At 40.5% G+C, this 17,150-nt stretch overlaps 1 protein-coding gene across 2 annotated transcripts in view; it reads left to right on the forward strand.

Annotated features, from left to right (window-relative positions):
* The window catches only part of FAM160B1 (family with sequence similarity 160 member B1), a 46,718-nt gene that overhangs the window by 15,919 nt on the left and 13,649 nt on the right, over nt 1-17,150 (forward strand). The window contains exons 4-14 of one of the 2 annotated variants that reach the window (XM_025210468.1): nt 1,322-1,426; nt 2,341-2,463; nt 5,317-5,355; nt 6,947-7,240; nt 7,757-7,953; nt 9,180-9,294; nt 10,367-10,443; nt 10,533-10,725; nt 12,067-12,236; nt 13,568-13,711; nt 16,287-16,377. In XM_025210468.1, the coding sequence (XP_025066253.1) occupies nt 1,322-1,426; nt 2,341-2,463; nt 5,317-5,355; nt 6,947-7,240; nt 7,757-7,953; nt 9,180-9,294; nt 10,367-10,443; nt 10,533-10,725; nt 12,067-12,236; nt 13,568-13,711; nt 16,287-16,377 (1,548 nt within the window). The remainder of the gene's footprint in view (nt 1-1,321; nt 1,427-2,340; nt 2,464-5,316; nt 5,356-6,946; nt 7,241-7,756; nt 7,954-9,179; nt 9,295-10,366; nt 10,444-10,532; nt 10,726-12,066; nt 12,237-13,567; nt 13,712-16,286; nt 16,378-17,150) is intronic. The other variant, XM_025210469.1, reaches the window with a different exon arrangement.

The raw sequence follows: 17,150 nt of genomic DNA on the forward strand, positions 1-17,150 counted from the left end.
GCAGCTTTACTGCAGCCACTGCCATGCATCTAGGATGCTGGGCCTCTTCCTGCCATGTCCTGAAACAGGCGTTGCATGTGCTGGATCCAGCATGGGGGGGAGGGCAGTCCATGAGCATGGTTCATTTAGTGGGGCAGGCCCCCATATCATTCATCCGGCCTGTGAACCAGTCTTGCATTCCCACAGGGCCAGATGTGTTTGACACCTTTGCCCTAGGGCAAATTGCAAGCATTTATTGAAATTACTGTACAAATGAATTAGTTTCCAGTCATGTGAACAGAGCTTAAAAATAACCTCACAGTTTAGGTAAACCCTTAGATGAGCTGCATATAAGTAGGGGTGGTGTAACAGGGAACTGTAACCCTGTTACAGGGAAAATAGGGCCAGGAAAGAAAAATCAGCAAGGCCCCTTTACAGCCAGAACTTTTGTAGCCTGAAGGGGGGTGGGATCCCCTGCAGCAGAAGAAAACCCAGCCATAGCAGCCAGAGTGATAGAGGTTCTCTCTGAGCAGGAAGTGGCAAGCTGCTTGCTGCAGGTGAGAGCAGGAACCTCCTGAGATGAGATGACTGACACTGGGCTCTGGACTCACGCTTGCAGAACCCAGTTTACAAACAGCTGGCTACCAAACACAGTAGCAAAAGGGGAGGGGAGATTAGCAACACCTGGGCCAGGAGAACAGGAAGCCTGGCCAGCTGGGACTGACTGGGAAATAAACCAGTCCAGAGCAGAGGATGGAGTGGGACATATGGGAGGAGACAGTGCAGGGAGAAGAAGGCAAAGCAGGTTGGGTAGGGGAAAGGGATGGGGGTGGCACTTGGGGAGGGTGCAGAGCTAATTTGTGGCATACCTGCCAAAAAGGTTGGCTTCACTGGATGAAAGGATGTTGGACTTCCATGGTGGCATCGGCCTAAATTTCCCTAAAACCCATTCCCCATGTTCTGTTATGTAACTGAAGCCAATTGATGTAAGCTCTAGGATATCACATTGCCTAGTTTTGTGAAAACAATAGATCAAAGTTAACAATATCAGGAACTAGGGCAACTCCATCAAAGCTAGTGTACCTGTCCCACTTAATTCAGACATTGACTTGCCACAGTACAGACCATTGAAAATGTCTGTGTTCACAACAGAAAATATTTAAACTTAGAAGTGATATTTTCCATTGGTTTTGCACAACAGTGTTAAAAATGTTCATTTATGATGAATTTATTCAAGGTTTTATTCATGGTTAAAAATATTAAAATTTAATGTGAACTTTTGTTAAGATCAGTTGATGTGTTGTTTTTATTTCATGTTCATTGTATTTCTCTTGTGCTGTAGTGTCCTCCAGGAATGAAACAGCAAGTTCTGGCTTTCTATACAAAACTTCTAGGGAGAATACGACAACCTCTTCTCCCACATATAAACGTACATAGACCAGTGCAGGTACTGTGCGCATCAGAAATATATGCTTCATCTCTCACGTGACTTTTTTTTTAACTTAAACACAATAACCATTTTAACTGTCATATCTACTTGAATCTAAGATGACGTTAAATTTAAGATGCTCCCCAGTAATTATAATTTATACGTGGAAAATGTATACATTTGTTATAATTTTTCATGTGTAGAGTCTAATTATTGGAGGGTCATCTTTAATTCATCCCTCCCACCTCTGCAGAGTGGGAAGCATGGGGGAGGCAATAATGTGGGGAGGTCAGGCAGCTTGCCCCTTCCTTGTGCCTGTCCCCCTGCCACCTCTGCTCCCTGCTTTCCTCCCAAGCCTGCTCTGCACTAGCAGTCTTCATCCCCATTCTGTCCTAGGGCACTGAGCACAGCTCCAGCCTGGCCCTGGCCATGCTCACTGTTCACCACTGCTATGGGGCCATGCTCAGTGCCCCAGGCTGCAGCATGAATGGAGCCTGCTGGTGCAGAGCAAGGGTAAAGGGGAGAGGGAGAAGGGCTAGTGGGGGGGAGCAGAGGCTGCGTGGAGGTGGTAGAGAGATGAGGGAAAAGGCTGCAGGGGGGAGATGGCAGGATGAAGAAGCAATTGCAGTGGGGGGGGGGAGGGCAGGGAGGTGCCCCCCACCCTCCCCCTGTTAAATGGGGAAAAAAAATCTCACCTTAGAATCAAGTAAATATGGTACTAGTTCATTGTTCTAACTGTTACTGCAGCACTGGGGTTAGGTAGATAATAATAATTGCATCCCATTTGCACTATATAAATTTGAAGTAAATATTAAAGTCAATACAGTATACGTCCTTGTAGAACTACTATGAAAACAATCCAGGCTATGGTGCCTAGCCATCAGGCCATTTGTCATGTCCATTTTTAATCCTCCCTTTTCATTTTTTGACAGAAATTAATCCGGCTTTGTGGTGAAGTTTTAGCAACACCAACAGAAAATGAAGAAATTCAGTTTCTCTGCATAGTATGTGCAAAGCTGAAACAGGATCCATACCTGGTCAACTTCTTCCTTGAGGTGCGTAGGTCAAATCCCTAGCTTGCAGGTACATTTAAAAACAAGTATACTAGAGACAAAAGCTTCCTATGAAATGGAGATAGATATTTACTGTAACCTTTCCTCAAATAAGCAAGAGAGTTTTCTTTATTTTTGCTTGTAGAGGCTTGAGTAGTTTCATTCTTTTTTGCCACAATTTCATTCAGAACTCACAACTTTTCCATTTTAAATCCCTGCATAGCACAACCTTTACAGGCCACAAATTAAAATACATAAGTAAATAAAGAGAGTCCAGTGGCAAAGTAACAATGCTATGGATTGTGACAGGGGACTCCTGCCTTCAGGAATGAACTTGGGCATTTGCCTTGTTTTTCCTCTCAGGCTAGTTGAGACCAAGGAACAGGTCCCGTATGGCATTGTGTATATCTTGCAAGATGCCGAATGCCTGGCAGGATTGAGCCCTTACTTGGTTGTGAGACACGGTTTGAAGCATTAACTAAGCAAGTGCTGACTAACAGTCTCCAACGTGGCATTGTTTTCTAGCTGAAAAGAAGAGTTTCTACAGTCTGTCCCTGTAACTTAATATATAACATTGGTAAACATGAGAGTGTGAGTAGAAGTAATTTGTAAGTTGAATTCCTGCTCTTACCTGGACAGAATAAATAAAAGCATAGATTATAGAATGTAGCCTCCATTTACAAATTCCGCATGTTTATTTGATCTGGTGTTTACTATTTTGTCACAAGAAGCATTACATATAGCATATGTAAAGATATATAATGTGTTCAAGGAATATTTCATAGGCTTTCCCAAAAAAGGATTCATTTTCCATTTTTCACCCCAAACAGTAATTTTATGCTTTCATCTCCAATGTAGCGTTACTGCTCAGACCTCAAATAATAAGGGGATTCAGGTTTAAAGCTGAGTATTACAGTTTTCTTTAGAAGTTACCCAGATAGCTGTCTCAGGTCACCAGAAGCTGTAGAGTCAGTACAGGTGCTGCTTCTATTACAATGCTAGAATTGTTTAAATCCTGGCAGCATTCAGAAGCGAACCTGGAGGGATATTACTTGGAGAATATTCCAGCAGTCTAAAACGGAAAAACTTAAACATGGTTGGGAAAAATCATATGATCCGCATCACAACCAAGGTTTGGGCAGTCGAGTATAATGGTTAGAGCAGGGGGAGGGAGAAACTGCTGACAAGATGTAGGCCAAAATGGAAATCCAAGTAAGAAGATCAGATACAGAAGATTCATGCTGAAATCATGGAGCTGCAGACAAAGCTGATCACCAGCTGCAGATGGCAAGAGCGGAGACATGATATAGTGTGGGCTATACTTCTCAGCCTAATCAGAATAGAGAAAATAAGACACTCGATGATTGTTATGCTAATAATCTTACTGAAATAGAATCTGAGACTCATAAGAAGCAAAACAATTTATCAACCGTGATTATGCTGCTTGACTTCCAGAATATCAGAATGAGAAGTTTTAGCATGTGGCAGGTTTTAAAAAGCAGGATGATACTGAATTGCCAAGAGAATTTTAGCTTCACTGAGTTTTGTGTTACAGTTCCGTCTTAGTTTAAAGAGGTGACTGGAAGCTCCGTAATCCTTGAAATGATACTTTTAAATAGTGGCCTGAAGCAGAACTCTTTACCAATTTCAGGAAAGACATTACTTTATACAGCATTTTACATGTCCCTATTCAAGAAACAGACCTTTCTTGAAATGCAGACTGTTTGGGTCTACCAGTCATGCTTCAAACAATTTCAGTATCCTTATGTTGTGACTTGATATCTAGCTCACCTTGAAAGACCTGAGAGAGTAAATATTCTGCATGGCATTTTTCTGGCAAATCCCATTAACACAGACAGTATTTGTAGCTGAAACTTTGGTATAACATTCTTCATCTGCACTTCTGTACCTGCGTGCTTATATATAGATATAAACGTACCCTCCTCTTGGAAGCTTCTTACTGTGTTTGTACTATATTTTATAGACCTATACATATGAAAAAAGTAGTCATGTATTTTATTCTGTTTTCAATAGTTTGCTTTTCACTACTCTAGTTGAGGTACTTTGTTACAAAATCTTTCTTCTGTTTTAGCTGGGAGCCTCATGGCATATCTGCATCTCTTGGGAAAATTAAACCGATTTAGGTGGACAGCAATTGATAGGACATCATGAAAATACTTTTTGAAACCTACTCAAGTCTCAGCCTCTGTAGGATCTAATAGCAGCCAGTTCCAAAGGCTAATTGTGTGTTGTTAAAAAGAGTCTCTGTTCCTTGTTTTTACATTTCTCTCCTAATTTAATTATGTTTCCCTTAGCTTTTTTGCGTCAAGAGAATGGATACACAGGAATGCTTGATTAATCTTCTTATCTGAGTCATTATTTTATACACCTTTTTTCAAATCATGTCTGTCTTCAGCCCTTTCTAAATAGTCCCCATTTTGGTAATCTCCTGATAGAGAAGATATTGCAGCTACTAATGGATTCCACTTCCATACTCTTGATATTTTGATTTCTTCTGTCTCATTTTAGGGCTAGGCTGACTAAATGGTTGGGGGTGAATTTTGGTTATTACAAGCTGACAATGCATTTATTTTTTATCCCAGCCATGTTCTGAGCAGACTGTTTCACTAAGTTTTGATGCCACAGCTTTTTCACAACATGTTATTAAATTAGTTTTAACTTTCATAGGGTGGAGTTGTATGATCTGCAGAAGAATCTGGCTTTCTAATGTTATATGTGAAGAAAATGGATCACTGTTTTTAAGTTGCCTGTTCCTCACTGTGTTTTCTGCTCACTTAGAGGAGTAGTATGATTAGAAAGCATTAAACATATATTGTATGAAACCTTTTCTATTAGGTCATTCAAGATCCTGTCCTGCACTCTTACAGGAAGCAGGTGAGCAGCTCACCTGCAGAACTGCATGACTAACCAAATGCAACTTATATATGTGCCTGACATGTAGTATGCTGTCTATTACCTGCTAGAAAAATATGTGGTGAGCCATCTTCAAACTGCAGAGGGTGCTTATATCTTTGGGGCATTTTGCCTTCTCATACAGGGGTCATAGTTCATGTATGATACAGGCACTTCCCATTTATAGACAACATGAGAGATACTATAAGAATGAGTAATTTCATTGCTCAAAAAAGTCGATATAAACATACTCGGCTTTGTACACTGATCACTTTGTGTCTTTATGCTATTTGCAGTATAGGAAAGCCCTCCTTGGAGAAAAGACCATTTTTTGTGTGTGCTAAAACCGTAACTTTTCCAGTGTATCCCAAGTTCATTCTTCTGTACTAGATTGTATGTAGTACTGCTGTACAGTATATCCAGAATTCATACTTCTTGTACCATGTACTAGATTAATTCTGATATTGACAGACCTGGGTTGCCTTCCCCCTGTATTACCACATCGTTTCATTCACTATAATTTCTTCACAAAGAATGCACATCAGTTGGGCAAGTGTTCAGAGCATTTCTGCAGTTGGCATCTGACTCCCATGTAGTTAGGACCTGCTGGTTTTGTATGTAGTAAAAACTGTTAACTGATCTGGTAGCTCTTTGAACTTTTTAATACTTCAGACTTGTTTGTAATAATCAGGACTTTATTATAGATGAAGGAAACCCTTTGGATTTATAGTCTTTTGTTATGGTCTGTCTTGTGGTGAAGTCTTAATTTATGGGTATAAAGCAGTATTACACATTCATGCATAGGCCAGAAGAAGAGGCTCCTTGCAATCAATCTCCTTGGTTTTGTAGAACACAGATCTTAGTGTGTCTTCACTTACTTGAAACAGAAAAGTAGGGTTGTCTTCTTTCAAGATGACAAATCGGGTAGCCCAAACACCTGAGAAAGTTCTGTACGATGGTCTTATAGTACCAGGTGCCCAGTAAAACATTTTAGCTTCCCTTTCTCATGAAATTTAGAAGGAGACAGTAAAAATACAGCATCTATTGAGAGCAACTTGTAGGTCCTTTTTTCCCCTGCTTCCCTCTGAAATCAAACCTATAGGAGCAAACAATCAGTTTGTGACACAACTGGAGTTAAAAATGGTGTTTGCAGAGTCACAGAGATGAGTTGGATTGAGGTCTTGTCCTGAAAAAGCCACATTTTCCATCAAATGTGTTGGGGTCAAAAGGGACTGCCTGGAGTAAATATAAAATTCATATTGGAGATCGGATAAATCAAATGACTTTCCTCCTCAGCTGGTTGATAAAAGGAAAAAAGTAATCTCTTTGCAAATGGCCACAGAGATGCTTTAAAACAGATTGACATAAAGTTTGGACAGGCTACCAAGCTGTGTTAGCTTTAAACAGTTACGTGTTCCTGCCACTCTTAATGTTCTGTATGGCTAATGCATCCAGCCTTGTAGAAAGCTGCTTCATATGTTATGGTTGGAAAACCTTTTTCAAGTAAATTTCTGCTCTTAGACCAACATAAATTTTACCTAGTAATGTCCTTTTCCAATGCAATGCTTTTCAGAATAAGTTAAAAGCAATGACTTCCAGAGGATCAGCAAGTGTAATTTCAGAAGAGGTGCTAAAAGGCCAAGATTCCTTGACGACAGATAGAGGACAGTCTGTTAAACCTGAAGAGAGATCTGCTACTGCTAGAGCAGAGCACACAGAGAAAGCTGATGACCTTCCTCAACAGGCAGATGATCTATCATTCAGTCTGGATGAACTAAATGTCACTTCATCTCCTGAAGCCTCAGCTGCTCGTCCAAACCACGACTATAATTTAGTGAATTCTTTGCTGAATCTCACAAGAAGCCCGGTGAGTGGTTTTCAGTCCCTTTCAATGGGACTGAAAATGAGTAGAACATTTGGGATGTTGCAAAACCTCAAAAATAGGTTTAGGATTTGTCTCAGTTAGCATTTCCCCTGATTCATATTGAAGTAAAAGATTCTTTCTGATAATGTCAAGGAAAGTTGGGAAAGACTTTACTTGCTATTACTTACAGAATCTAGCAGGGAGTATAAAACTTTATGGACCTCCCTGTAATTGTGAGGTGTGATGGTTTACATAACCTGTTGGTTTGAGCCTAATCTAATGTGCAACTGTATAAATTTTAGGTTTGCAATTACCATGTCAATAACCTTCTTCAAGAAAGAAGTTTTTTAATAGTAAGATTTAAATTCAATAGAAATATCTGTTCTACATTCTGAGCAAGAAACATCAAGAAATGCATTCAACCCGTTTTTACTTATTTTTTTGAAGACTTTTTCTGATGTTTGGCTTTGAAGGAGTTTTGTTCTTGGTTTGTTTAACTATCTTGTGTTTGCTCTGCAGGATGGTCGAATAGCAGTGAAGGCATGTGAAGGACTCATGCTTTTAGTGAGTTTGCCTGAGCCAGCAGCAGCCAGGTGCTTGACCGAAAGCACTTGTTTATGCGAATTGCTTACAGACAGGCTTGCCACACTCTACAAAGCCCTGCCTCAATCTGTAGATCCTTTAGATATTGAAACAGTAGAGGCAATTAACTGGGGGTAAGTATGTTGTTTCTCTTTTTAATATGCGAGGGGCTTTGCTTCCTGCACTGAAACAGAGTTTCTGTGGTTAGATTAGATATTTAGCACAGATAAAGCAAACAAGCAAGCAAGTTCAGTAAGAGTTTGGATATTATATGGCACTCTGAAGACTTGGACTATCCAGTGCATTTCTTATTTTTGAGAGATGGCTACTAGTTCATGGGCAATTGGTCATCCTAAGAGCACATACCCCATTGCATTTGGTTAGATGTCAATTGAAATCTATGGTAATTTGTGAGTCTTCTGCCTTTGAACTAATATCAGGCATAGTTTGTACTATATATAAGTGGGTACAAAAGTGCTGCCTAAAGGTATATTTATGGAGCGCCTATGCTAAAACATGTAGCAGTTTCAAAAAAGGTAAAACGCATCAATTCTGGATGAACTAAGTATATATTACTACAGGCATGATTATTTCAAAGGCATCGTTTTCAACTTTGCCCCTCGCTTCCATGTGCTCAGAGAGAGCAGGGTCTGACAGTAAGGTGGGGTGTGGGCCTGCAGGGGAGAGAAGTTGGGGAGACAGTGGGCAAGGGAGCCACTTGCCTCCCCCCAGATTTATTTTCCATGCTGTAGTAATGGGAGAGAGACAATTTAATGGCAAACCTCCAATGATCAGATTCTGTGCCTGGAATTTGTTATAACAAATTTGTAAATTGTCCATATATAGAATCTAATTCTATATATAGGAGGGGGATTTTCTTATGTTAAGGGTCCTCTCATATTTGACTAAATACAGTATTTTTCTAAAAGAGATCCTTTAGGTCAGCTACCAGGTATGGCGTTGGCTGCATGGAATTCTATACAACAAAGAAGAATTATTTCCTTCACCACACCACAGGAATTAATTTGTCAGTTTAATGAAAATTTAGTGTAATGGGATTATCAATAGTCCTTGATGTTTTAATAGATTTTAAAATCAATCTGAGTATTGTGAAGTAGAATTATTCTGGTGAACATACTGTGTGTACTTGAACATGTCATTTAAGTCAATAGAGCGGTTTGGTAGCACTGCAGTATAATTGGGAGGCCAAGAACAAAACCGTTATCCCTCTTCTCTTTCTCCGCAGTGCTATTAGAAGACATAGGGAATTTTGTCAGTGTGTTCAGTGTGAGCAGTATTGGGTCCAGCATTTTTTTTAATGCACCTAGAGTAAATGTGTCTGTTTCCTTTTGTCCTCCAGTTTGGATTCATATAACTACAAAGAAGATGCTTCTGCATTTCCAGGGAAAAGAGCCCTCATTTCCTTTTTCTCCTGGTTCGACTACTGCGATCAGCTCATTAAGGAAGCGCAAAAGGTTTGAAATGTTTTTGTGCGGGCCTACTCCCGATCCCGCCTGGATCGCCATGTGCGAGCTCTCTCCTGATCCCATCTGGGTCGCCATGTGCGAGCCGGGGCCCCGTCTTTGTGTGTACACAGGCTGTGGCCAGTAGCCCGGGTACACTTATTTACTTACACCCAAGGTGGCCGTGGTGTAGGCTGGTCAGCTTTCCAGGCTCAGCTCCGCTTGAGTTCTCGGTGGAGGACTCTAATAAACTCGGTTCCTTGACCCCGGAGTGAATCAGGCTCTGCGGGGTTCAAGAATTCGTTCCCACGGAGCAGCTGTATCTCCGTGAGTGTTACTCGGTTCCCAGGTCTCCCGGAGCTGTTAAACTCCGTGGGCTCGACAATTGGGTCCTTAGGACAGGGATACAACTGGGCTGCGATCGGCGACGGGGAGAGGCTAGAGGTTAGTTACCTCGGAGTCGTTAAGGCTCCGAGGGGACGATAAATAAGTCCCGCGGAGTTGTTGAAGCTCCGTGGGTTCGACAAATTAAACCTCTGTTGCCTTCTTAAGGAAAAAGCTGGGTTCGTATGGATCAGCAGCGCTTAGCCTCACGCTCCTTTCCCGACCTCCACATGCTTTCTCTCTCTCCGATTTGGGCGGAAACCACCCAAGCCTTTTGTACGGCTAGCAAGCCAATAGCTAGCCGCCACGTGTGCTTACATTAAGACTGGCCAATAATGTGGCGCGAATCCTAATACAAATGGCAGTGACTCCTTGCATCGCGCATTGCTATAATGCAAAAGAAATGCACAATGCAAAAGAAATGCACTATGCAAAGAAAGCTACAGAACTGGCGGGAAAAGCTCCTGCACGCGGGTTCTCTGTTGCAGCAGAACACTCCACCGTGCAAAGGAGCTGCAATTTGGCGGGAACATGATTTAGCGATGCCGAAGCACGTTCAAATAAAAAACCCACAACTTTGGGTTGTGACAGTTTTCTAGCCTAAACATGGATAATCCAGACCAAGTTCAGAAAAGACATTGTTCCACTTGTTCTGTAGCCTTTGAGTTTGAAAGCTAGTGTTTTGTACCCTGTGTTTCAGACTGCTGCTGTCACTATGGCAAGAGCTGTGCGAGAACGATTTTTTGTTGGTGTCATTGAACCTCAGCTGATGCAAACGTGAGTGGCCTCTTCCATGTGGAAAACATGTCATGTTGACATTTCCAGAGTGAATCCCATATCTTACTAACATTTAGCTTATTGTTCAGTTCAGAGATGGGGATTCTCACATCAACTGCACTTTTACATCGTATTGTCCGCCAAGTCACGTCAGATGTCTTGCTGCAAGAAATGGTTTACTTCCTACTTGGAGAGCACAGGGAGCCAGAAACCCTGACAGACATCAATAGACACCCATTGCGACATAGGTTAATTGAACACTGTGATCATATTTCTGATGAGGTGAGCAATCACAAAGTCAGTGCAGTTGTTGTCTGCACAGTGACTGCAGAAATGGGATTGTGAGGTTCCATGCTTATTGTGTTGTTAATATCTAGCTGAGTTTTGCCAGTGAGAAGACGGGGGAGATTTTTTTTCACTGTCCATCCTATAAAACTCCCACTAGGGAGGGAAAGTCAGACTGTTCTGTCTGACCAGCACGTCACTATCAAATAAAGTGCTTTTGTGCCTAATTTGCATACACCTGTCCATGTCTTTTTGGGGCTTGCATTCATGTAAGTGACTGCAAAATCTGGTCCCTCTTTTGGAGTTCACTTTAGATTTTTGTTAATGATGTCATATTCCCTTTTCTCTTTGCCATGCTGGTTCTGTCAGGCTGCCATTAAAGGACAGTAAAACTTATTTTTGTTGCTCAGGTCAATAGATAGAACTGAGAATGTGCACACTGTAGATATGCTGACTATAAAGTGCTAGAGTTACGGTAAGTGCTGATCCTTCAAGCTACTCCATTCAGAGATCTGTTGAAATAATTGACTTCACTGAGACTCCCAATGGACCAGCTTGCAGTCACCCTTTTCAAAAAAGAAATGCTTGTATGGTAAATTCTTATAGAATCCATTTTTCCTTCCTTGCACATTCCTGAATTCTGTATTCTGTTTTATGTCACCCCTTGCACTCTAAGTTTAAATTTAAGTTTAAATACTGTATGCCTTTGCCCTTTCCTTTTTTCAATACATCACTCAGTGCTTTACATGCTCATTTTGCCTAGCTTTTAAATGCACTGGCAGACACCATGAAACCAGGGCATCAACATAAACTGATTTTTCAGACATGAAAAGGCACCTCAGAAATCCCTCTGCAGCCCATTGGAGGTCAGCTGTCAGTCCTGTTGAAGATCATTCTCCTTTTGTGTAGGTGCCTGGTTTGAATATTTCAGATCACAAAACAAGTCAGAGTATACCTGTACTGCTTCCCTGTTGCTTTTAGGCCCTGAACCCAGTGGGTCTGCCGTGGCTCATAGAATTGAAGCTTAAGTTTGTGAGTATTTTTGCAGGAGCACTGCTAGTATGGCACAATTAATCTGTTTTACAGAGCAGTGTCAATCTGCTGCTGTATAAAAATTAAAGTTTTAATTAATACAAATGTGTATTCTTTCCCCACATCTGCATGTTTGCAGCACCTTGCACAATGATGTTCTGCTCCTGATAGACACCTCTTGTAATACCTATGAATAATAACAGCAAAATCCCTGTGTGAGTAAATCCAGCCACTCTTATTAAGACAAGAATAGCGATTTAAGGTTGTTATGTGGGTTTATCTGAATAATTTATTTTTATGTTGCAGATCAGCATCATGACTTTAAGAATGTTTGAGCACCTTTTGCAAAAACCCAACGAACACATTCTTTACAACTTGGTTCTAAGGAATTTAGAAGAAAGAAATTACATGGAATATAAACCACCCTGTCAGGAAGACAAAGATATAGTGGAGAATGGGCAGATAGCAGGAGCAGTGTAAGTTTTCCTGTTTTGTGAGTGAGAAGCTTTACAACAGCCAAGCACACTTTTCACTTCTTTACTTTCAAAGTAAAACTCCTTTATGATCAATGCTTTTCTTTACTAAAGGAGAAGGAAAAAAATGATTTATCCTTTGTGTGACCATCATTGTAATAACTACTACAGTCTATAACCATATTTAAGATACAATTTACTATATCAACAGCATGTGGAAAAGAGGCTAGCAAATAGCAAAAACCTCTTCCTTAAATAGTAACATACACATACCTCCGCTTTTAGCAAGTAACTTGCATATATCCCAAACTTTAAACGCACATAGCCCCAATGGCTTCAGTAGTATCATTGGAGGTTAGCCCCACATCTAAGAATCTTGCTGAATCTGGACCATAGTGTCCTTAATCTTCAGTGTTTAAGCCTTTCAAACACCCTTCAAAGGTGGTATACAGGTAGTCCTCAGACTTACGACACAATTGGTTCCTGTCTTAAGTCGAAATGTTGTAACTCGGAACCAATTTTCTCATAAGAAACAATGTTATAAATGGGGGATTGGTTCCTGAACCAAGGCCCAATCCTATTTTCACCAAAAATGCCCCAGAATTTTGTACTCAGTCAATTATAGATGAGTATTATAGCTACACTAGTGTATTTATATTGCAAATAGCAATCATATTGATTTGGAAGGACTTATTTGAGGTGACTTTGCTGGACTTTTTGAAAGGCTCTTGGTTGGACTTCTTGAAGGATTCGTGGCTGGAGTCTTCTCAGGAGTCTTGGCTGCAGGTTTTTCTGGAGTCTTGTCTGCTTTCTTAAACAAAGTATCCAAGGCAGTTTGTACAGATGTTCTCCAGGGAGATGAGCAACGCAGTGAAGTTGTTTGCTGACATGGCGTTGCATCAGATCAAGCGTTGTAAAGTCGAAACTGATGTCATAAAGTTGAAAAAGTTGAATTTATAAACATTGTAAGTGCGAAATGTTGTAACTCGAAACATTGTAAGTTGAGGACTGCCTGTGTAAGTATTATTGTCCCCTTCATGTGTACAGGGGGAAACTGAGTCAAAATATTGAAGTGACTCGACACGGAGGGATTCCTTGTACCACAATTAGGTACAATAAATTCCTGGCTCTGTAGCACAGACCACTAAATAAGCCTCTGTCTAAAAAGATGGTCATATTTTTTCCCCCTAAATACTGATATTGCTGCATAATCATCCATTGAAAAATTGTCCAAATTGTGGCACTCTAGGGAGCCTATGCCTGTCAATTATGCCTGTCATACCTTCCATAATATATTAATGAATTATTCTGTGCTTGTGTCTAATATGTTACAGAGACCTGGAAGAAGATCCATTATTTACTGATCTCTCCCCGGATAACACATTGTTGAATCAGGAGTGGCTGAGTGCCTCTCCACCTATCAGTCCAGAACATCCAAGAAATGATGGGAAGACTGAAGTTCATAAAATTGTAAATAGGTGAGTTGGAAAGAAGAAATAAAAAGTGTGTGTGTGTGTGTGTGAAAGAGAGAGAGAGAGAGAGTGCATAAAATAAATTTAATTTAGATGTTTAGTTGGCATCATGCCGTTTTGTGTAAGCTGGTGGAATGACTCAGTAGAAATAAACAGTTTAGCAGTTTCAGGCAGTGGGTTCCTCCTCAAGGGTTAGAGTTTGTAACAGGCAAGTAAAATAATTCAATATAAGGTAGCGAGCATAAGCTAACATAAGGCAGAACTTCCCAGCCCGAGACTCTACATAGTCTTTTTGGCCTTTAGCTATGAGGCTGCTGGGTTATAAAGATATGTCCCCTTTCATGAGCATTTGCTATGTTCATCTTTCTCTTAAGCAGCCAATCTCCTAAGTCTTGACAGTCCTGCACTGAAGACAGTGAGAATTTCACATAGCCCAGCCCATAGTTGTCCCCTGAACAATTGTGCAATGGGTAGTGGAGGATGAATTATAGTTCATCCATTGTTCCCATTCTCAGGGAATGATGCCACATCTCTCTCCTGCAATTTATGGCTGTGCATACTCTGAACTAGAAATGAGAAGTCTTGGTGTAATTTATGTCAGCTTGTCTGTACACACATGGAGATTGCAGTAGGATCTAAAACAGTCAAATGTCCATCCATCCTGATAGCCTGCACAGAATGCAGTATTACTGTGCTTTGCAGCTAGGCAGCAAGGGATAGGTAATATAACCTGTTTGCTGTTAGCAAATAGCTGTCCTTGGATGGATGCTGACAGACAACTAAAGCAGCATAGCCACTTACACTGATAGAGTTTTACCCCTGATTCAAGAGGGATTCTTCACTGGATTAGATGGAGTTTTCCCTGTTTAGGGGGTTGCATCTTTTTTTTTTTCCAACTACATTTTTTACAGCAGTTTAATGCCAATTACATCTCTGTAAGTGCTCTGTCCTTCCATGGATGCAAAGAAAACTTTTTATTAAAAGTGGTTTAGCATTGGTATTTTTCTTGAAGGTAGTAATATGAAGAGTGGGGTCAGATGCCATCTAATAACTTAATCCACATTAGCAAGGTAGCACCAATGTTTTGGTGTTAATCATGTCATAAATTGCAACATGCCATGAGCTCAGCCAATTTATGGAGCCATAAAACAGCTAACAAGCCACAAACATATTCCTCATATAATGTAAAATATCTTTGTGTTTGCTTTCTATGGTGCCTGAAATTGAATGTGTAGCATGTGTCCTGGACCTGGGGCTGTCCTGACAAATGCAGATAATCACCTGTTTATTGGCTTTGGCCCCAGGTAGCCCTGGGCCTGGTTTGAGACCAGCAGATCTTGGCAATCAGGCTAGAGACCGCTCTGGGTCTCAAAATGGCTGAGTGTTGGGATGAGGCATGGAGTATGCTTGGGGCTTAGATGTAGCTGCCCACGCCCAATCTGTGGGATTAGGTTTGAGGCAGCCCCAGGTCCTGGTTCAGTCCAGCAGTTGCTGAGTTGGGACTGGAGGAATCTTATGCCCCATCTCACATCTAACCTACCAGGCTGTATGATTTTGGGAAGGAGTATACAATTCCTCTTATCCTGGTTGTACCTTTATTTTAGCATCTGCCAGGGGCCCAAGGGAAGTAAACTGTTTGAATACCAGATTGAATAGTTGTAGTGTATTTTGTTTTGTTTTCCCCAGACACTGTTGTCCAGTTATATTTGCATTAGTGTAATGGAAATCTCCTGGGTATTTGAAATGCTTTGTAGAAGATTTCGCGTTTTTCTTTGTTAATAAGAAGCACGTGGGAGATCTCCGCTGATACTCTGCTTTCCCTTACACACACAATTCTCACTGGTATCATTGGCCATTCTCTGCCTGTAGGGAGACACTGGCAACCATTTCTGAAAGTCGGATTTTCTTTAACTTATCTCAGACGGAGTAATGATTGCTTATTTCCTTCTAATGAGTTAGCATTTCCTAGAACTAAGACTATTCAGCGTCTGCTGAAGGCTTACAGTCATTATACAAAACTCAACAAATGGCAGCAATATTTGTAGCTGGAACATCTACCAACAAATAATCCATTATCTTCTTTACTGTCTTTCATCATAACAAACTGAAAAATAAATTATTTATTCAATAAAAGCACTGGAAATTAACTTAATTTAGCTTTAAATATGGATTCCCTTCTCTTGTACTTGATGAGTGGACCAATAGACTTTCTACGGATTTGGCCTTGATGTGGTTTTATCTTGAGGAAATGCTGGGAAGTGGCTATGATTTTCCACCTTAGTTTTACTAGCCGGCTTTCAGAAGTAACAAACCCTGTACTTGTTTCCCCATATTTTGTACTAGAGAGGAAAACTTTCGTTCATCTAAGCACACACACACTTCAGAATACAAATCAGTGGTTATATGGCTAAAAGTACTGACCATAGATTTCATGGTGCCATTTCTTCGTGTAATGTTACCCTGTTTAACCCCCTTTGTACATTGAGTAGACGATTCAGTCTTGTAACCACTGATGATTAAATTCTGGCCTGCCATCATACAGGCTAACATTTATTTATCAATGTATTTATATTTCTTTTAGCTTTCTCTGTCTTGTACCTGATGAAGCCAAATCATCATACCATGTAGAGGGTACAGGTTATGACACCTACCTCAGAGATGCCCACAGACAGGTATGGTACAAAACTCATCTTTTCCTCTCACTAATCACTGCAGGAATTTGAATTGCTTGTCAGAATTTACACGTGGTTTTTGGAAAAGTTTAGTCCTATGGAAAATATCTTTCAAAATAAGCTGGTGATAGAAGAGTGCAAATTCAATTGATATGAACTAATCAGTATTTACCTGTAGAGTTTTTAATTGAGTTGGAATCCAGTTACCACAGATATAATGCGAATTATGGATGATTTTAAGTGCATTAATATTCATGCAAGAAATATAATAAGAGGAAGCCTGCACTGCAGACTGGTTCTTAAATTGCTTTTACGTTTATTTGCATTCACTAGACGAATTGTCTGGCAGGATCTTTGAAAGAACTGAGGGGGATGTAAAAATTCTGTATATGAGTTACAGAACCCAGGGCTTTCAAAATAAAGGTTCAGTGTAAATAACATGTAGCCTCGGGCATGCAGGCTTGAAGTCAAGAATACTGGTGGGAAGGGAAAACATCAATGTTTAATATTTTGAAATAACAAATGGAGTTTTTGTTTTGAAAATATAATGAAAAATCTCCTTGGGCAGAGAATAATTGGCATTTGTTTGTAGTGTTCCCAGGGAAGGCCTGTGAATTCCTATAAAAGAACAGATTTGTGAAAGGGAAGTTAGAGAAACAAGGACAAAAATATGTGTAGCAGTGCTTCTAGTATTTTCCACTCTGAATAGTGGAAAGAACACTTTAAAACAGAAAACTCTGCCTTCTGCATTGATGGGAGAGTTTTACCCATCA

Source organism: Alligator sinensis, unplaced genomic scaffold, assembly GCF_000455745.1.
Source record: "Alligator sinensis unplaced genomic scaffold, ASM45574v1 scaffold1451_1, whole genome shotgun sequence".
In the NCBI taxonomy this organism is placed as follows: Eukaryota; Metazoa; Chordata; order Crocodylia; family Alligatoridae; genus Alligator; species Alligator sinensis.